The following is a 20,371-nucleotide window of genomic DNA, read 5'->3' on the forward strand; positions in this document are numbered from 1 at the left end:
TAACTAAATCAGTCTTTCACAGTGGTGTTTAAAGCTTAAAGCAACTGTTCATCATCTAAAATCTAATGCCCTTTCAAAACCATTTCAAACACATTCTCAACAGCAATATTCTCCGGCTATAACCCACAACAGTCACTTCAGACGAGAGGCTAGAAGTTATTTTGTAGAACTCTTATAAAGGCAGAGATGTTTTTCTTTGGAATAACAAGCTCTGAAGAATCACGCACAATAACACTTGGTTCACACCATACGCGAATTAAGCGTATTGTGCGAGTAAATTGCATACAAAGACAACGCAAAGACGCGTATAGACGCGAATCGGGCGGCGCGTCAATCTCGTCTTCTGTGAACGTTGAAAATATTAGTCAGATCGCGTCACTCACGCGAAAATAATGAACTTTTCTCGCGAGTAATAATAAGGCTGGGTTCACGTCAAACGCGAACAATCACGTTCCACGCTCTCTATTACTCGCGGGAAAAGTTCGTTATTTTCGCGCGAGTGATGCGATCTGACAAATATTTTCAACCTTCGCCGAAGACGAGATTGATGCACGTTCGCGGCAATAGCGCCACCCGATGCGCGTCATTCACACCGCCTGCCGCGAGTTCGCGTCTATACGCGACTTTGTATGAAATTTACTTGCGCACAAAGCTTAATTCACGTTTGGTGTGAACCAAGTGTTAGAAAAATAGGCTTTCACAGTGATATCACACATGTAGCGCTTCACTCAGATTCGGGAAAAGCAGATTCATGTTAGATGTAGGGCCAGAGTTACCCTCAAAAACACGAAACTAAAGTCTTCAGGCACACTGTGGTCATTCGATTCTAAAACACCAACACACAAAAATAAAGACATACTGACAGACCATAAAATGTAGTGCACAGTGACTGTTACTATGGTATCCAGGGGTTGCTATGCACCTATGAGATTTGAGGTAAATCTGAGAACGAACACGAAACACGTTTGAATGTGAAATGAAAAGACTGAAAACTGACACACAAACAGTATATATACTGACCTTACCACAATAAAACCAACAAAAAATGATGAAAAAGAGTCTAACATCCTCACAGCTGATCCTCGAACACATTTGTTTAGATGTGGTAGTATTTTATACTGCATCACGCTACGGCTGAATAACATCTTAAAATAACACTGAGTGTATTTCACACACAAAGGGCAAGATTAACTAACAGCTTGTTTACTGACACATCGTTTATCACTGCGAGGCTCGTTAGTAAATCACCCACAGAAATTTCCACTACCATCGGCGCTTTTTTGGATCTCCTACATGTGAATGATGCAAAACTGTCAGCAAAGTGAAGAATAAACTCATGAGTAGTGACGTTTTTGGTACAGATAATGGCATAGAAACGCTCGTTTTTTAGGGACCACTACAATAACACTACACAGAGCCGTTGAAAAACAGAGTTACGACACTTGCATAGACATCCGTTGAAGAAAACAATGCGGAAGTAACTCGTGTCCAATAGTTCCAAACACTGCACTGAAGCCCATTCATTTCAATGTCTCCCAAATGCATTTGCTGTACAGTTGGTGAAATAGCGGCTTGTTTATACATTTTAACCAGTTGGCGGGCACATCTTATATTAATATTACTCCCCAGACAAAATGCTGCTATGAATGTAGTTAACGTAGTATTCAATGTACACAATGTGCTAATGTATTTAGTCAAATGTACGCAAATATAGATGCTGCATTCTGTCGCGCTAAAATCCATTCAAATAGGTTGACGGATTTGTTCGGAACTATTGAGCGCTCCATGAACCACGTGACCACACGGTCGGAGAGATCGAGTGTCGTAACTTCAACGGCTCTTGACACTGCAGTAAGAAGTTAACGGAGCAGTCACGCTACACTTCACATATAAACCTTCTATAAAGTGATCCCTGTGAATAGAGGACAAAATCATTTGACAAATATTTGTTCAAATACACCATCTATTCTACAGTATCAGATATGTTATTTTTTAAATCGTTGAATTAAATTGATATTTAATTATAGTTTGGTCAATCAGCTTTTTCTTAAGATTAAATTAAGAGAATCCTCAAATGATCCAACATTGAAATATAAACTGAAAATGAGGCTAAAAGCAAACCAAACACGCAATCAAGTGTAATTCTACCATTAATGCACCCGTTTAAACAAATCTTAGTTAAATCTCCAGCATTCACACGCGTATGAATGGAACTCAATGGAACAATGAAAAGTGTAGCGTGACCGACCATTAAAGCTACATGATGATAGTCTGATGACATGACACACGAGCACTCTCTGCTCTTCAGTAGTAGACGACCTCTCTGACGGCTCCGTGACAGTGTGACGTCCCAAAGCAACTCCAGTAAGAGACCAAACAACAGAGAGAAAAGTGTCTTCATAAGGCAAACGAGCAGGAATGAAAGAGAAAGGGTGCGACGCTCTCAGGATTTTCTGGAGAGAAGGCTGTGAAACCAGGCGTGAGCCGGCGGGTTCTCTTCGGAAGATTCCGGAAGAAGGAACTGCGAGGACGTGACTGACGTGGGGCTTCCGAGAGAACCGCTGAAGTTCTCGGCTTCGGGAGAGTCGAGCTGCCAGGAACACTGCGGCTTATAACCCAAGCTTGAGTTCTCTTCCTGAAAGTCCGACTCGAACCCGCCGTTAGACTCGTGCGGGCCGGAGACGGGCTGCATTTGAGGCCTGTAACCTCCTACGCGTGAAGCGGCGGGGCTCTGGATGCCGGTGTAGGTGATTTCCGTCTGTCCGGAGTCGACAGAGAAGGTGGAAGAGCCGGATGAATCAGAGAGAGGGTTACTGCGAGAATCCTCGCTGACCACCTGATTATAGTATTTGAGAAGAGCCGGTTCATCCGAGTCCGTGTCCACGTCCACGTTCTCTTCCTCTTCTTCGGGCACAGGGACGAGACCCTTCTTCCTAAAGTCCCATTCCGGACTCTCCACGATATGAACCAGACTGTGAGGAGAAGCTTTCACGTCCAGAGGACCCTAAACACAAACACACACACGTTGGGTGACACGAGGAAGACGTGAGGAGAATGGAGAAACACGACAAGTCAAATGAAAAAGGGAACCTGCGGGGAACACCAGTCTCCAGACACTTTGGGTCCAGGAATTTCAGGATAGAAGGCTTTCTTAACCCTGCGACGTCAACACAGAAACGTACAGTTGATTACGGTCACAGTAAGAAAAGAAGACTTTACTGTAATATCGTCCTCATTCTTCAAAGAAGTTGATCAGCAGTCGGGTTTAGCATAAATCTGAAGCTGATCGGTTCAACTGAATGGCTTTTAGAAACCATGTGATGTGATGGAAATACTGCTGAACCATAATAATGAAGTCGTACCACTCTCTCCTCTTATAGCAGAAGATGCTGATGAGAATCAGACAGAAGAACATCGATCCTAATGACACCAGTATTCCAACAACCATCATATCCACTGCGGGAGAGTAAAAACCATCATCAGTCATTACACAAATCAAGCAGAAGTGCTCTAGAAAACACCCAGCAGTATATTCAACTTCAGATTGTGTGTGTGTGTGTGATGATGTACTGTTGATCTCCAGTTTAATAGCCACAGTCGATCCAGCATCTTCTCCAGCCGAGTTATACGCCTTCACCACGAACTTATAAGAGCCCGGAGATAAACCTGTGACCCTGTATGAGCTCACGTCAGGATCAGAGACGTTGGCTGGAAACACAATGGAGAACATGACGGCGATGGCAAATCTACATCCTGCTGACGTCAGATGATTGTTTTTACATGAAGAAATGCGCGAGTGTGCTGCAAGATGTACCAAGAAGCTGCAGGCGTGCTGCGTTGGCCAGGTAGACGCCGTATCCACGTATGAATCCTCTCTGCTGTTTCATTGGGACGGCTTTCCAGGACAACAGAACATCAGAGGAGATCTGAACGGGCGACAGTTTCACAACTGACTCTGATGGAGCTACGGAAGAACCGGCAAAGAGAAAGAAGATGAAATACAGACACAGATGCAAGACTGTGATCCTCCGACATCAGGTTTCATGATGTCGCCCTTCAAAATAAAAGAGTGCATTTTAAAAACTAGACTGTTGTGTGTACACACGTATGAAACACTTTGATGAAATGCCTGCACATGAAGAAACGGTTCAAGTCAAGCGAACCATTAAAAGGAATCAGAACACTGTTAGGGCCCATTCAGACAGAACGCGTTCTTCCATTCCAAAGCGCTACTTTCCCCCATTAACCGACGAGCATGACTATTACACTCGAGTCTTTTGAAGCGCCGCGTTAATAACACGCTGTGTCAAGTAAAAAAAATCTACTTTTACATGGAGTGCTGCTCATCAATGTCAGTTCCAAAAGCAGTGAACCAATCAGAAGAATTTGGAGGCGGGGCAAACGTTGCCAGCTTTTGTTTACAGTAGCAAGTTGGAATGACAACGGTTTGATTTGATGGCAACATGGTGGAGGAGGCGCATAGTGGCCGTGTCCAGATACTCGCGTCTTGAGACCCTCACGTTCTAGGCTGTGCTTTTAAAGGGCTCATATGACACGGCTGAAAGGAATATTATGGTTTGTTTTAGATGTAATTCAATGTGTAAACACGATTTAAGGTTAAAAACGCTGTATTTTCCACACACCGTGCATGTTTGTATCTCCTCTTTGCTCCGCCTCTCTGAAAAGCTCATGGCTCTGAAAAGCGAGGTGTGCTGTGATTGGCCAGTTCACCAGTGAGTAGTGATTGGTGGAATACTGCAAGCGTGTGAGGGAAAAGTAACGCCTCTGACCATATTTGGAACATCAGGTTCCTCTTCAATTGCACTGACAGGTACGCCCACCTTACTTGCGTCTACATTTGGGCGGTCTTAGTCAAATCAGACCACCACCTGACGTAGATTTGTGGGGGTGTGGATACACGAGGAGTTTCAGGCAGGTCTGGGTGAGCGTTCGCTTTTATGACTCTTTTGTTCCCACACTTTCATTTCTGCAATTTCACGTGTCTGATACATGCATGAGCGACTTATAACACACCAAAAACACAGAAAAACACGTGTTCACACCATATGACCCCTTTAAAAAAAAACATATCAGAGCGTTGCGTCTCGCGTTTTAAGACGCAGAGAGGCATTCTGTCTGAATGACCCCTAACACCTGTAACACTGATGTAAATGTGTCTTGTGTAACTGTTCCAGTAAATGCTCATCATCTTTAACTCACACGAGCAACACTTTTCTGCGCGTAACACACAACTCTTCTATTCACACACCACCACAAACGTGTATAAACGAATCCTTCCCCTCCAGAAAATATACAAGCGTGAAGAAGGGTTCTCTTACGGAGTTCTCGTGTGTATCCGTTCCATCTCTCCAGCACCACAGGAGCTCCAGCAGACAGACTGTACACAGACACGGTGTACCGCACACCCGCCTCCAGAGACTCTGAAATCACCAGAGAGTCAGAAATCAAGCAGTTGTGAAGTAAACACACACGAGTCTGCTTTTCCATCACGTGTAGCGAGTGAGTATTTGATCACCTGACGGCACCCTGACGCTGCTGTTTGATCCTGGAACCTTCAGCCAGTTCACAGCGCAGAGACCGGCGCAGCCGGTGGGAATCCACTCCACCACAAAACCTCCACTGCCATTCACATCGCACCGCCACCACAAATCAAATCCACCGTTTGTGCCCGTCAGCTCAGAGACCTTCAGCTGAGAATCTAGTGACACACGAGAGACATCCATCTCAATGACATCACAGATTTAATACTAATAAAAACCTCTAGGTTTATAAGGTAGATAAGGATTCTGATTGGCTGTCAATGTTTATTTTTCAATCGCCCTGAAACTGGCAATATCTTTATTGTGGTCGTTGTGGCGTGAGCTCTGCTATTCTCTCAAAGCAGCGGTCCATAACGTTTGCCTGTTTAAAAGATAAAACTACAGATGACTTCACCAACATGTGTTTACGTTGTGAAAAACATCTCGTCCCCGATCGCTCAAGCTATAAATCATTATTATAAGCGCATCATTATGTAAGTGCTGATTTCATTGCTAAGAGTTACGGATTGCAGCTTTACTTTATAGTTATTGTTGTGAACAAGCCTTAAGAGATGTTAACAGATGAACATAATAAATGGATTCATATATATATATTGTGCACTGTAAAAAATCCAACTTGCAAAATGTTCTCCCTACAAAGATAAGTAACTGTCAAATGATTGTTTTGCACATACTAAACAAAATGAGCCTAAACATGTTTCAAACAAAGATTCTTTTGTTGACTGGACTTAAGATTCTCAAGGTTTTGGCCAAAATGCGTCAGAAAGTTTGCCCAACTTACAAAACAGAGTTTTCTGAACAAACAATATTGCAAGAGATTGAGAGTTCCCAAGATGCATTGCAGCATGTTCAATTCTGTGTTTCTTATTTGTTTTTCTTTTCAAGATTAGTGTTTTAGTTCTTGCTGGCTTAATTTATGCTTAAATATTATTTTTACGGTTAGTTATCTGTTGTGTTCAGAGTTTTTTCAATGAATGATGGTTTTTGATTGTTACCATAGTTGAGGTTTGTGTGTTCAATGTTGAGGCACAAATGCACTCAACACTGTTTTAACAGTTATTTGATCAAAGTTTTGGTCTGTCTGAGAGAGAAAACATGTCCAGTTCATTTTTAAATAACCAATCTGTATTCTCGATTTATGTTCAGCCAACAAAATATACTTTGCTCTGTTGTTCATTAGGTAAACTTGACTATGTTGAGGCAACTGATGACTTTTGAGTTGGGTGAACTTCAGTCTCTGTTTGTCGAGTTGACTCAAAAACGTGCTTGTGATAGGTTGCTTTATTATTTTAAGTTGTTTAACAGAGTGATGAATCTGAATTGATCAGGTAAGTCAAGAGTCTTTATGATGATGTGGTGCACAGATTGGACTCGAGAGGAAAAAGTGTGATTAGAAAAGCACACCTCGGCTCTTAACAAGCTGTGTGACGCCCGTGACGCAAACAGTGTGGAATGAGTTTTTTCAAAAGGGTTTGAGGTTTGAATGTTGGCGTTACACATGAAACAACATCAAGCATTTCTTCACAAAATACCCCGTGTGCATTAAGATGAACAGAAAGCATGTGAATGATGTGCTGGTACCTGCTCTGTATGCTGGGACGGTCACAGCGGACGGCTGCGAGACACCAGCCGGGTTCCTCGCTGCCACGGTAACAGTGATGTCACTGGTGTTTGTGAGTGTAATGGGATAGCTGAAGTTGTGATTGAGAGAGAGAAACACTGTGGTCCACCTGTTGCCGTCTGCGGCGCTCTGAGAAACCTCGAACCCATCTAATGCGCCGTGACTTTCACTGACAGACAGAGGCTGAATAAACAACAACAACAAACAAACTCGTGAGAAAAAAATCTGTTTACTGAGAAACTCAAAGATGGTGAACTTCATACTTTCCACAAAACCCATCCTGAGGTTTCACTGTCCATCCAGACCCACACGTCTGGAGGATCAGGCCCTGGAACACACAAAAAATCCAAATCTGGATATCTGATATAACAAAGACTTTTTAACTTTTGTTAGAATTAAAAAAATATAATTTCCTAACAAGCCTTCAGATCTTTTATTACATCTGAGCCAGTGACGTAACACCAGAAGAAGGTTAAACTGATCACTCACGCTCCATCTTTGTGTGGATCCTGTAGGGGGCGCACTCATCTCCCCACTTCCAAAAACCGTGTAGAGATCCACAGCGTACAGACACCGAATAACCAACATCAGGCCACAAACCATCCAACAACACAGATGATAAACCTGTACCACTGAAATTACGCTGGACAGACACACAGACAGAGAGAGATTTTAAGCGTGTTAAAGTGTTAAGGCTAAAATACACTACAAGACATTTGCTCAGATTTTGCAGAGATTTTGCTGTCTGTGCCGGTCTGCAGATTTGATCAGTTAGTGTGTTTCTATCTGAAACTTTCAAAAAGTCTGCAAGTGTATGATGTCTAGTTTTAAAAAAATCTCTTCAGATTTTAAAAGTCTTGTAGTGTGTTCCAGCCATTAGGATATTTTTATTTTTATAAAACACTGTAGTTTTCATTGCATTGATGGGAGGAGCACCAGAAAAACAAAACATCAATGATGTGACTTAAATAAAGCATGAAAGCAACTAAGGGACACTTTCAAACAAAAGCAACCTGCAACAGCTCAGTTTCTTTGCTTTCTGAAACACCAAAAGCACACAAGAAAAGAAAGCAGATGATGTTGGGAAATCTTACAGTGACGGTACGTTCACGGCTGTCGAGTTTCAGCTGGCAGATCATGTCCAGTTTTTTATAAGCGGCCACAGACCAACGCCACTTCAGCGTGACGTTCCAGGCCTTCACATCCACAGCTGTCACGTCCACCGGAGCCAACAGATGAACTGCAGCGAGAGAGAGAGGGAGGGAGAGAGAGAGAGAGAGAGAGGGAGAGAGAGAGAGAGGGGGAGAGGGAGAGGGAGAGAGAGAGAGACAGAGAGAGAGGGAGAGAGAGAGAAGAAGAGAGAGAGAGAGAGAGAGAGAGAGAGAGAGAGAGAGAGAGAGAGCGAGAGACGAGAGAGAGACGAGAGAAGAGAGAGAGAGCGAGAGAAGAGAGAGAGAAGAGAGAGAGAAGACAGAGCGAGAGAGGAGAGAAAGCGAGAGACGAGAGAGAAGAGAGAGAGAGAGAGGAGAGAGAGAAGAGAGAGAGAGAGAGAGAGTGGAGAGAGAGAGAGAGAGAGAGAGAGAGAGAGAGAGAGAGAGAGAGAGAGAGAGAGAGAGAGAGAGAGAGAGAGAGAGAGAGAGAGAGAGAGAGAGAGAGAGAGAAGAGAGAGAGAGAGAGAGAGAGAGAGAGAGAGAGAGAGAGAGAGAGAGAGAGAGAGAGAGAGAGAGAGAGAGAGAGAGAGAGAGAGAGAGAAGAGAGAGAGAGAGAGAGAGAGAGAGAGAGAGAGAGAGAGAGAGAGAGAGAGAGAGCGAGAGAGAGAGAGAGAGAGAGAGAGAGAGAGAGAGAGAGAGAGAGAGAGAGAGAGAGAGAGAGAGAGAGAGAGAGAGAGAGAGAGAGAGAGAGAGAGAGAGAGAGAGAGAGAGAGAGAGAGAGAGGGAGAGAGAGAGAGAGAGAGAGAGAGAGAGAGAGAGAGAGAGAGAGAGAGAGAGAGAGAGAGAGAGAGAGAGAGAGAGAGAGAGAGAGAGAGAGAGAGAGAGAGAGAGAGAGAGACAGAGAGAGAGAGAGAGAGAGAGAGAGAGAGAGAGAGAGAGAGAGAGAGAGAGAGAGAGAGAGAGAGAGAGAGAGAGAGAGAGAGAGAGAGAGAGAGAGAGAGAGAGAGAGAGAGAGAGAGAGAGAGAGAGGGAGAGAGAGAGAGAGAGAGAGAGAGAGAGAGAGAGAGAGAGAGAGAGAGAGAGAGAGACAGAGAGAGAGAGAGAGAGAGAGAGAGAGAGAGAGAGAGAGAGAGAGAGAGAGAGAGAGAGAGAGAGAGAGAGAGAGAGAGAGAGAGAGAGAGAAGAAGAGAGAGAGAGAGAGAGAGAGAGAGAGAGAGAGAGAGAGAGAGAGACAGAGAGAGAGACAGAGAGAGGGAGAGAGAGAGAGAGAGAGAGAGAGAGAGAGAGAGAGAGGGAGGGAGGGAGGGAGGGAGGGAGGGAGGGAGACAATGACATCACTGTTCACACTTCATCTGCTTGTGTTCAGAGTGATGACCCAACAGCTCCAACACAAAAGATATGATGCAAGAACAAACTTCATTCATAATAGATTTTAAGGATTGATGAAGTTTACACGACACTACTCGTCATGAAAAAAACAAACTGTTCAAACAAATCCATGTAACAAACCTAAATTCTGTCATGATTTATTATCTCGCGTGTGTTTGCAAACCTGTATGAAATGGGATTTCATAAATATGTTCTTTTGTGTTCTGCATAAGAAGGAAACTCACGCGGGTTTGACACGACATGAGGATGAATAAATGAGGATTCTGGTGGATGGGTTAGATGTCTAAATACACGTTGGAGCCGCTGAATGTTCAATTACAAGGAAGGAGGAAATAAATAGAAAACAGCGTGTGGTCTGGTTGTTGTACCGCGGTCAGCGAGCGGGGCGGAGTCGGTCAGCTGGAAGCTTCCTAAAGGATTCTGAGCCACCAGAGTCCAGTTCTGCTCCCACGATGTCCAGGTACAGCTCAACATCTCCCCTTTATTCTCTTTCAAACAACCCCTGCAGATGAGAAACACTCAAGAAATGTGTGGCAATTATACTATCGCATTGCTAAATGAGCAGTGAAATATAGAACACCAGTATCAGTTACTGTGGTTCAGTGTGTTTCTTGCCTTCCATTAAGGGTGTATTTTGTGCGTTGGCGTTTTGTTCTCAATCCCGTGTCTCGTCCTTTCTTCCAAGAACACACTGCAGATGTCAGGTCTCGAGTTTCACAAACCAAATCCTCATCGGCTGGCGGATCTACAGCAATTACAAACAACAAACCACATCCGATCTCTTTCTAGAACACTGAACGCCACTTTAAAAATATACAGCAAAGCCGTCTGGTTCTTGTGCAAGACAGAAGTTATTCATGCGGCAAATATCAAACAACGTGGTGTGGTGAAAAGCATCATTAATGGAAATCCTTTTGAATATTGGCAATACGTTTCTGGTGTACTCACAACCGACAAACACCACAGTTCCGGTGAGCGTCACGGTTTCTGAACAGCAGATCACGTTTGTTCCTGTGACTCTAGACACGGGCTGCTTCACCACCGTGATGGCGTAAGTTCTTCTGCTCACACGCGTGGCATTCATCTCTTTGCCGTCGTAAAAAATTCTGTTGAAGTTCACTTTCTCGCCGACGATACAGCAGAAAGTCATGTTATTACCCACATGGACCACCTTATCCTCTGGATACATCATCGAGGACGACTGCTGAGGAATGTCAGACCCTACGGACAAAAAGAGCGAGACAAGACATCACGATAAAGAACGGTTACGATTGCTGACTTGAAACCTCAGATGTCCAATGTCAAACGTGACATGAGACTGAACAGGTGTAATGGGAGGCTGCAGTACCTGGAATGGTCTGAAGGGGGCTCCACTGACTGACAGTCTGCTGATGTCTGGCTCTGATGTGCACAGAATGAGAGGTGCACTCTAACGGTAACCCCGGACGCCACGTCCACACATGTTGTCCTGTTGTAGGATCTGCTTCGGACTCCACCGTCTCCTACAAATCAACACACATGACACGCGTGAAATCCAGTTCTGATGCTTCATGACAAACGATACCTGCTTATCATTACTAGGGCTGTCGCCATTATGAAATTTGGCTGACTATTAATTGTCTAAAAAATCATGGCGATTATGAGGATAAATTGTCTGTTTTGGAGCTTTGACATTTAATTCTCATACATTTTTGATTTGGCTTTAAAATGAACATATTGTTCTGAATATAAGACAAAAATGGGGTCATCATCAAAGTGTGTCAATAATACAGCCGCCAAATACTTGTAAATGAAGTAAATGGATCAGGAGTGAATTGAAGCCACCATTAAAATGCTATCAGTCATAGAAAAGCTTCTAGTTGGTTTTTTTCTCACTTGCAAGATTACAATAAAATTTGACTTCTGTTAATGAAATTTTGGTAGACTGGTTTTCACGCTGAGATTAGCTTAAATAATATTAAATTGTATTGCAGGTTATTTTATGATATTTCCTTTAAGTTTTTTTTAATGTAATGTTGTTGTTGTGGTACATTTTACCAGTATTACCATACTTTAGTTTCAATATAGTATACACTAAAATATATGCGATTTGCAGGCACTACAGCTCCCCCTTGTGTCTTCTAGAGAGATGTGCAATAATTGTGATGATCTGAAACCATCGCCAAGACGATTATTCGTGACTAGACATGTGCACGATTAATCACGGTTAGCACTAAAACCTGCTGAAACTGAGCTGGCTGCGATAATGCAAAGTATTGATTATTTTTTAATGCGTAGCTTGTCCGTGAAGCACGGCTCTGGGATCAGTAGAAATGCTGCTCGATCTAAAAGAAGCGCGAGTTTGAGTCGCTTATAAAGTGCATTTGAAAAAGCAACACCCATCAAACACGATCATTATAAATATACTTTATTATCATAAAAATACCTGATGAGGCTTGAGTAACAGTGATAAAAACATGTCCATAGGCATTTCCTAGATTCTAGAAGGTGTTACGGTCTTCTTCTGCAGTGTGTATGTGGTAGTGGTGGGCGGATCGATCCTGAAGTAACGATACTTTCGATACTGAGGTTGTATCGAAAAGGATCGATCCTAACATAAAAATATCGATACTAATGTGTTTTTACTACTGATTTTATTTATTTACTAATGTAGCTAATAATTGTATAATGAATAAAAACTATTTCCCATACACCTAGTTTTGCACACGTTGCTCCTCCCTGACCTGCTGTGTTTTGTAGTCCGCTATCACGTGACTCAGCAGCGCCAAGCGCAATCACGCAGACGCAGCTGCAGCCAGCGAAAAGAAGAGGAGCATCGTGTGGAGTTTATCACCTCGGTGAATAAAAACACTGCGAACTGCGATGTATGGCAGTGGGCCTTTGGGGGTAAAAAGCCAAAGATTGAAAGTACTTTATTGTTTGAGAGACAAAGTAAATAAAGTGCTTAAATAATAGTGTGCACTTTGTTTATAAATTCACTTAAAAAAGTGTAGTGAAAGGGAGACATGTTAATTTGTTCTATTATTTTGTCTAAACATAACACTGAACAAGGAAAAGCAGTTTTAAAATCTTTGTTCTTGAGTAAAAATTTTGTGCACTTTGTTTTTTTTTAAAGCTAGAGAAGTAGTACTGGGATAACGAGAAATTGTTTTGTTATATATAATTTTTCTGTTCTGTTAATCTGTTATTGTTACTATTTTCCAGTAATAATTTGGTGCAAAGTTCATGTTTGCAAATTCGATTACAGGAATAAATAACTAAATAAATAGATTTATTTGGTTTAAATGATGTCGAGTGTTTTAACATCTACATGATTAATTAGCCTACAGGCACATTAAGAGCACAAATCACAAAATATTTTAGTGGTCATGAAAATGTATTCAGATTTAGCATATTAATGATGCATTCATCTGATAAATCATGACATTTCATTCACAGGAAAGTAAATGTAATTTCAAGTGAATGCTTTTTAAAAGTTAAAAGTATTGGTATCGGTATCGACATCGGCAATACTGGCCCTGCATTTACTTGGTATCGGATCGATACTAAATTTTACAGTATCGCCACCACTAGTATGTGGAGTTTCCGCACGAGAGCGCCCTCTGGCTTTAGGATGCAGCAGCAGCATTTTACACTACTTCACTCACAAGCTGTGCATAAATCACCTGATATATATTTTCGGTTAATCGAGCAGATGTCTATTCGAGACAGCCCTTATCATTACAAATCCTTTCAGAGGTCCGGCTAGCTATTATCTGTTGACGACAGATTTCAAAGACAAACGCACCCATCTGATAAATCGTTCGTAAAGAGAGCTGGATTGCGTAAAATGTGTCAAACTTGATAGCACGTTAAAACTGGAGAAGTTCTCATTCTGTTGACAGAATGTGTCGATTACTGGAACTTGTCCCATGGATAAAAAGAAAATGTATTCAGGGTAATGCCATTAGAATAAAAGCCTAGCAGACATCACTGTGGCTGTGATAATCGACATCGCCGGATCATTCTGTGAGCAATGTACATCTAAACTCACAGCCAAAACACAGGCGATGAAAACCACTTTACAATATATTTTTAATTTTTTAATTTATGCATTTGGCAGAAGCATTTATCCAAAGCGACTTACATTGCATTGTACTACATTTGTTTCTGACTGTGTGCAATCCCAACCCATGACCAGGACGCTCTAAACACTGAGCCACAGGAAAGATGTCAGCATCATTACTTTATTTGTCCTCCGAGACTGACTTTCGCATCAACCCTCTACATTACGTGACCTGTAGACATCTTCATATCGGATTATTAACAAACTTCACTTTTATTTCAACATTTATACAGCCAAGACAATCTCAGAGATATGAGGATCTTAATGTGTGCAAACACCAGGAAATGTACCAATATTCAATGGTGAAAAACCACATCTGCATACAGCTGATATTGATTGTTTTTAAATAAGAAATCAAGTTAAAGCTAGAACTGGATCTTCTTTCCCGGAGTAAAAACAACAGCGCTGAAGACATTCAAACACTGCCTCAATGACTCAAGAGACGAGAAGAACCGGTTTCAAGAGAAGTGTATTTAATCTCTTGTTACTGGTATTATCTCTGGCAGAAGACATGATGGTCCATGAATGCGCTCACACACCGCCCAAACTAACAAGCAACGGTCTTTACAGTCTGTTGAAATCTCTTACATTTATCACCACGTTCATGAGCTCGGTGTGGAAGATCTCAATGTCAAACTGCGATGAGTCACTTTCCCACGTCAGAGACAGTGTCTGTGCAGGTTGATTTGACTGGAGCGTTAAACCGCTGGGCACGGGAACATCAACAAGACCTGAAATAACACAGAGCGAGATTATCGATTCAGTTTCTGTTAAAAAGACCCGTGCATTCCTGGCTTACTGAAATGAAACGGACGATCTGCTGTTGGATTTAGATTCCAGTACAGCCAAGAGTAGATTGTGCTATAAAACCACAAAATAATAAACATGAGATGAATTCAGTTCTGCAGGAATTCATGTTGTTTTCCATCAGATTCAACGTTCAGGTTTCATGGCTGTCATATAATGTGGTTTGAATCTGGAGTGACTCTAGATGATGATCTGATGACTCACCGTTGTGTTCGAGGGCGAGTACGACCCCGCGGCTCATGACAAGAGCAATAGTCAGATAAACCTCCATCACTGATAATATCAGACCTGAAGATCAGCGTTCACACCTGTAACACAACAACACACAGAATTCACATTAACGACAGCTCGTCCGAAACACATCTGCATGTTCTTATCAATACACTGATGCCGAAACACTGGAAATAGAAATGACTGGAATGTAAAGATGATCAAGAACACTTTCTCTTCGACTGACACGATGTTTTTATTTAGTATTTTATGGCTTTGATACCAGCACAGTCTTCAGCTGATAAGTGTTGAGCTGAGTTATTAAAAGTACATTTGGAAGACAATGTTTGGCATCCGTTATGTGCGTCTTATAAGAGCCGCAAACACAAAAGTAAATTGTGAAAATGTGTCAAATGATTGAGTTGCATGATATCTACAATCATAAGAAAACAAAGTGCAAACAAAACCTCTGAAGAAAACAATTAAAGGGATACGTCACCCAAAAATGAAACTTCTGTCATCAGTTACTCTCCTTCGAGTTGTTCCACATCTGTATTAATATTGTTGTTCTGATGAACACAGAGAAAAATATTTAGAAGAATGTAGGACAGCAAACAGTTCTGGGGCACTTTTGACTACCGTTGTATTTTTTCCTACTATGGGAGTCAATGGGGGGCAAAATCTGTCTGGTTACACGCATTCTTCCAAATATCTTTCTCTGTGTTCATCAGAGCAAGACATTTATACATATCTGGAACAACTCGAAGGTGAGGAAATGATGACAGAATTTACATTTCTGGGTGAAGTATCCCCTTTAACATGAATAATACAGCCTGGCAAAAACAACAGCTGATAAACAATAAAACAGCCAATTAAAATCCATTCCAATTTAAAGGAACCGTACATGTAAAAGGTCAAACTGCAGTGCACAGTAAAAAAACATTATCATCTGTTGGTGTGAAAGTTAATCTAGTTATGGTTATAACCACTGTTATTGTTCTTGATGTGAATGGATGTTTACACAGTTTATAAAGCCAACATCCTAAACAACAGTTCAACGAGGTTAATACTATAAATCACCCAACAATACTGTTTCAAATCTAAGCAATCACAACCTCAAGACAAAAAACAAAGAAACAAAAATAATAAACTTACCAAGTCAAGCACCCATCAGCTGTTGGAACATCAACTGAACACATCAAATGTATGACACATTCACTACAAGCTCCTCCCTAAACCTGACAATTCTCAACAATTGCAACATTTGATGCGTTTTCAAAGAACTGTGTTTCCAGGACTGGAATTGGGGGGGTCTCAGTACAGAGAGTTCATTTCAGGGTGGGACAGAGTTCCAGTAGTTAGTAGTCTAAAGGATTTCCATCTACGCATTGTTTGTTTTCTGCCTCAATGCTACGGAGGTTTGGGGTGTTTCTATGCTTTTCTATTGATTTTAAGCACATTTCTATGTGGTTGCTAGGTGGAGGTTATTCTCACAGGCCCAGGAAGTCACCAAATCTTTACGCCATCGGGAGCCTCCTTTAATGTCAATCTAAAAGCTGAGTTCACCTGTTTTGCGATGCAGGATTCACTGCCCAGAGACACAGAACCGAGCATCAGTCCGGCTTTTACTGTAAATCAAGAGAAAGCAACATGGAAACTGACAGATTGCCAGTATTGATGCCAAAAGCAAGTTTAAACAGGCCTCCAGAATCTGGACGGTTACACCTCATACTGAAACTCGCCACTCTTTCACTTTTCCAGTAAAGAGACGCCGGAGACATAACACACTGAAAAAAAAAACAATTCACAAGCCAAGAAAAGTAGAAGAAAAAACAAGCCTGGACGTGCGAAAAGGGTGATTTGAATAAGAGGTAAAGATATATTTATTGGTGTTTGCAGAAGAATTATTACTGCTGTGGTGTACAGTATGTTTACATGCAGCAGTCTTCATCAATCTGAATAAAATCAATGCAAACATTCTGTTCTAAACGTCTCCGAAACACTGCAATTATTTACTTCATACATTCTAAACAGAACTGATGCACAAGTGCACGGCATCTGTCATCGAGGTCCCATCTGAAGTCAAGATTGGTGGTTTTAGGGAATGCTTCAATGGACACAACCTTCTTTTTTGCTTTATGTAAAGTTTGAAAAAACAGGTCAGACCTGTACGCTGCATATAACTAATAATGCACATTATCATTGCCTTGTATAAATGAGGTGTTGTGAGTTTTCAGATTTTTAAGACATAACCACAAGACGCTTAAGATATGGCTAACAGCACCACGAAGAAAGTCAGTTCTCGTATGTTCAGCACAGACCAGTGACGTTTACTTTCATTTACCGAAAGGAGGCGTGGAAAACAATCCGGCCTTTCATAGAGAGAGCTTCCATACATCACCAACATAATGATCAGAATGTGTTTACAGTCACTTTCATGTATTCATCATATCACTGAAATCATACACGTATAACAACTGGCCACACAGTGCTCGTGTTAGAAGCTTGTTTTCAGTGCTATTGAGTAAAGCGTCACACGGTCAACTCGCTTGAGGAACTACTGCTTTTGAACTACTCAAAAAAACTCAAGTCGAGCGATGTTTGGTGGCACAGAATATTTCCTTCTGAAAACCCACCTTCCATCTGGATGAAATACCACGTCTGGCATCAAACAAAACTGCTCTTACCACACGATTCTCCCAGATCCATGAGATTATCTTCATCTGAAACCGCTAGAAAGCAAGCTGATATTTACATGTTGAGCTCACATTTATTTGGAGCTGGCCTGAAGATGCTAAGAGAACAGTAAATGAGGACTACACAGAAGCCCCGGAGCTTGACAAACTTACAAGTGTTTCTAATGATTACCAACTTGTTTGAGCACCAAAACCACCAGGATCAAAGCCAGATCAAGCAGTCTTGAGAAATCTCCAAGTCAAGCCCATTAAAATCACAAAGACAGCTGAATGTTGCTTCTGTTTCACTTCAAATTGACAGTCCAACACAAATAAAAGCAGATTTCTTCATCATTTACTCAGTGATTCACAGTCAACTCAAACACACAAGTGCATTCTTTGCTTTGGTACTTCATTTATTTGCACTAGTAAGTACAAACAAGTTTCATACCAGAAATTTCGCCCCAAAAACATACACTGGCAAACAACGAATACACAAACAAAATATCATAAAAATATTCCCCACAAATAAGACACAATCATCAAACAACGACCCATGAAAAGCTTCACAAAAAACATGTTGTGGCAGAATGTGACGCTGCGTGATGAGAGTAACACGAACACAACGGCGGGCCTGTCAAACGTCACAATTTCACTGAAATCACATTATTCGGGTGGAGAAGTTTAAAATCCCTCATTATTTAAAAGCATGACATTGTTATGGCCTGTCTGTCAATATTAGCATGACGGTTTGTTTTTCTAATCTAATGAATAATCTCCCAAATAACACGTTATATATTTAATACAACACAACACGGCCTATTACTTAGTTCTGCGTTTAACAATGACGATATTCTCGTAAAAAACACACCAACGAATGATAGTTAACGTCACAACCCAATACATCCAAACATGGAGGATTTCTAACGACATAAACAAACATCCCGAACCATTACCTCGATATTTCTGAGCATACCGTGGTCTCCAAAAACATCCGATGAACTTATATTCGTTAAAGTGACGGTTTCTATGAAACTAGACTAAACGTGCGTTGAGTTTAATGGCCGTCCAATCCAGTCCAGTCGGGATTTGGAAATGAGAACGGAAGCGGATTCCCAGAACCTGCACTGTATCCCAAGACTAACGGGCTGCTCGAGTTCGTGCGGCGCTGCGCAGACGGATCACAGTATCGCGAGAGCAAACCGAAAGCCTCAGCAGCAATTCGCTCTCGCGGTACTGTGATGTCTTTAGCCGATCGGTCTGCGCAGCGAAGACGGTTGTCATGAAACATGTTGCATACTGCCATCTACTGTTCATCTTTAACTGTTCATGACGTGTGGCGCCACGAATATGCTAATTACCACGACGCCTTCTAGCGATTTATAACGAACTGTTCTTGGTACTTTCGAGTGAAAATAGTTGGCAACACCACCGGACACCCAGAAATCCCACAGGTCAATCCTACAGAACATGTGTGCCGTGATTCACACTCCAGCAGCTACATGAGTTTTGTCGAGGATTGTGGGTAAACACTTAAAACTTCTTCTTCACGTAACGCCACACCTTTCACAAAAACTAACGTTAGTCAAATCAATTCAGTTATGTTCTGATCTAACGTTACGTGGAAGTTTATCACAGAGAAACGTCACATTTTATTGAAGGATTTAAACATGATTTTATTGCGCTGTTTGGCGTTTTTGTTGACTGATGTCAAAGTGTGGAGTGAGACATTAGCAGTGTTTCATATTGAAGCTGACAAGTTTTTGTTTTAATCCATTCATGAGAGCTTTTTGTTTTATAATGTCATTTATACGAGGAACTGGTGAACAGTGTGTGGTGTTCATCGTGAAAAAATTGCATTTCCCCGTGTTTATTGATGAATATAAGCACACGTGTGTTTTGTTAATGTCAGGCTATAAAGAGGTGTTGTTGACCCTTATGTTGTGCTTATAAAGCTGTGTTTGTGTGTGGCCGGATGTGGTGATGTTCTCATTCATTCTCATTAGCACAAACAAGGGCTTCTAGTCAACATTAAACCCTTCTAGCCTAAAACAGTGTGTTTACTGTGTGAAAATGAAATGTTATGTGACAGGTGATGATGCACATGTAAAAGTTACAGTAATCTTACTATGGTACTTAAGGATGTAACTTCGAGGATTGACGGTCACAGATATTTCACCTTTACCATGGTAAACCGTGGTTTACCTGTGCCCGCCTGAAAAGTGGCACCAACAGAAATCTAAAAGACACCAATTACATTTTATTTAAGTAGAAAATATTTTAATTTTTATATAATATTTAAATATACAGTACATGATGAGATGAGATGAATGAATGAATTTAATTATGTATGGCACATTTTTGCTAAAATACAAATACCATAGCAAAGCCCCCCCCCATCCTCCCTTTTTGAACACAGTTACCTGTGGTACAATTCTAATCTTATTAGTAATCTTAAACAGTAAGTATTACAGTGATCTTAAAAGTATTATAATATTCGACTAATAATCTTGTGGGTTATTGATTTAAGTTTATCAAATAAAAATATGATATAAATCAATGTTAATATATTAAAACTAACATACAATTGCTATGTTTGTTATTTTCATATCTTGTCAGTCGAGTTTGAGTTACGGTGTTGTTTCAGGCCAACAGGGGGCGCTGTGGGTCCACTGCAGTTTTCTTAACGGGACAGTTCACTCAAAAATGAAAATTCTGTCATGGTTTACTCACCCTCAGGTTGTTCCAAACCTATATAAATGTATTTGTTCTGTAAAACACAAAGAAATATATTTGTAAGAATGTTAGCAATTTTCAGTTCTGTGACATCATCCACTACCATAATTGGAAAA

General features: G+C 41.3%; 1 protein-coding gene across 2 annotated transcripts; it reads right to left on the bottom strand.

The window, feature by feature from the left end:
• Positions 1-537: 537 nt before the first annotated feature.
• lifra (LIF receptor subunit alpha a) lies at positions 538-18,647 on the bottom strand. 2 transcript variants are annotated; one of them, XM_057328333.1, is made up of 18 exons: positions 16,000-16,498; positions 14,839-14,942; positions 14,416-14,558; positions 11,071-11,224; positions 10,671-10,943; positions 10,338-10,467; positions 10,091-10,224; positions 8,277-8,422; positions 7,672-7,825; positions 7,446-7,510; positions 7,143-7,365; positions 5,537-5,719; positions 5,340-5,441; positions 3,815-3,964; positions 3,571-3,708; positions 3,363-3,456; positions 3,091-3,157; positions 538-3,004 (listed from the first exon to the last, which is right to left on the bottom strand). In XM_057328333.1, the coding sequence occupies exons 2-18, from the start codon at positions 14,903-14,905 to the stop codon at positions 2,444-2,446; spliced, it is 2,784 nt and encodes a 927-aa protein (XP_057184316.1). In that variant the 5' UTR covers positions 14,906-14,942; positions 16,000-16,498; the 3' UTR covers positions 538-2,443. The 2 variants fall into 2 exon arrangements, with proteins under 2 accessions (XP_057184316.1, XP_057184307.1); XM_057328324.1 differs by lacking the exon at positions 16,000-16,498 and adding an exon at positions 18,476-18,647 and having other exon boundaries at positions 539-3,004.
• Positions 18,648-20,371: the final 1,724 nt, after the last annotated feature.

This window comes from Triplophysa rosa, linkage group LG2 (genome assembly GCF_024868665.1).
Source record: "Triplophysa rosa linkage group LG2, Trosa_1v2, whole genome shotgun sequence".
NCBI classification, from domain to species: Eukaryota; Metazoa; Chordata; class Actinopteri; order Cypriniformes; family Nemacheilidae; genus Triplophysa; species Triplophysa rosa.

Bases quoted from the DNA above. Each gene is read 5' to 3' on its own strand.
- lifra (XM_057328333.1), bottom strand. From the start codon at position 14,905: ATGGAGGTTTATCTGACTATTGCTCTTGTCATGAGCCGCGGGGTCGTA. The intron at 14,559-14,838 runs GTGAGTCATCAG...GTGTTATTTCAG, and splicing joins ACTCGCCCTCGAACACAACG to GTCTTGTTGATGTTCCCGTG. The intron at 10,225-10,337 runs GCAAGAAACACA...TCTCATCTGCAG, and splicing joins AAATACACCCTTAATGGAAG to GGGTTGTTTGAAAGAGAATA.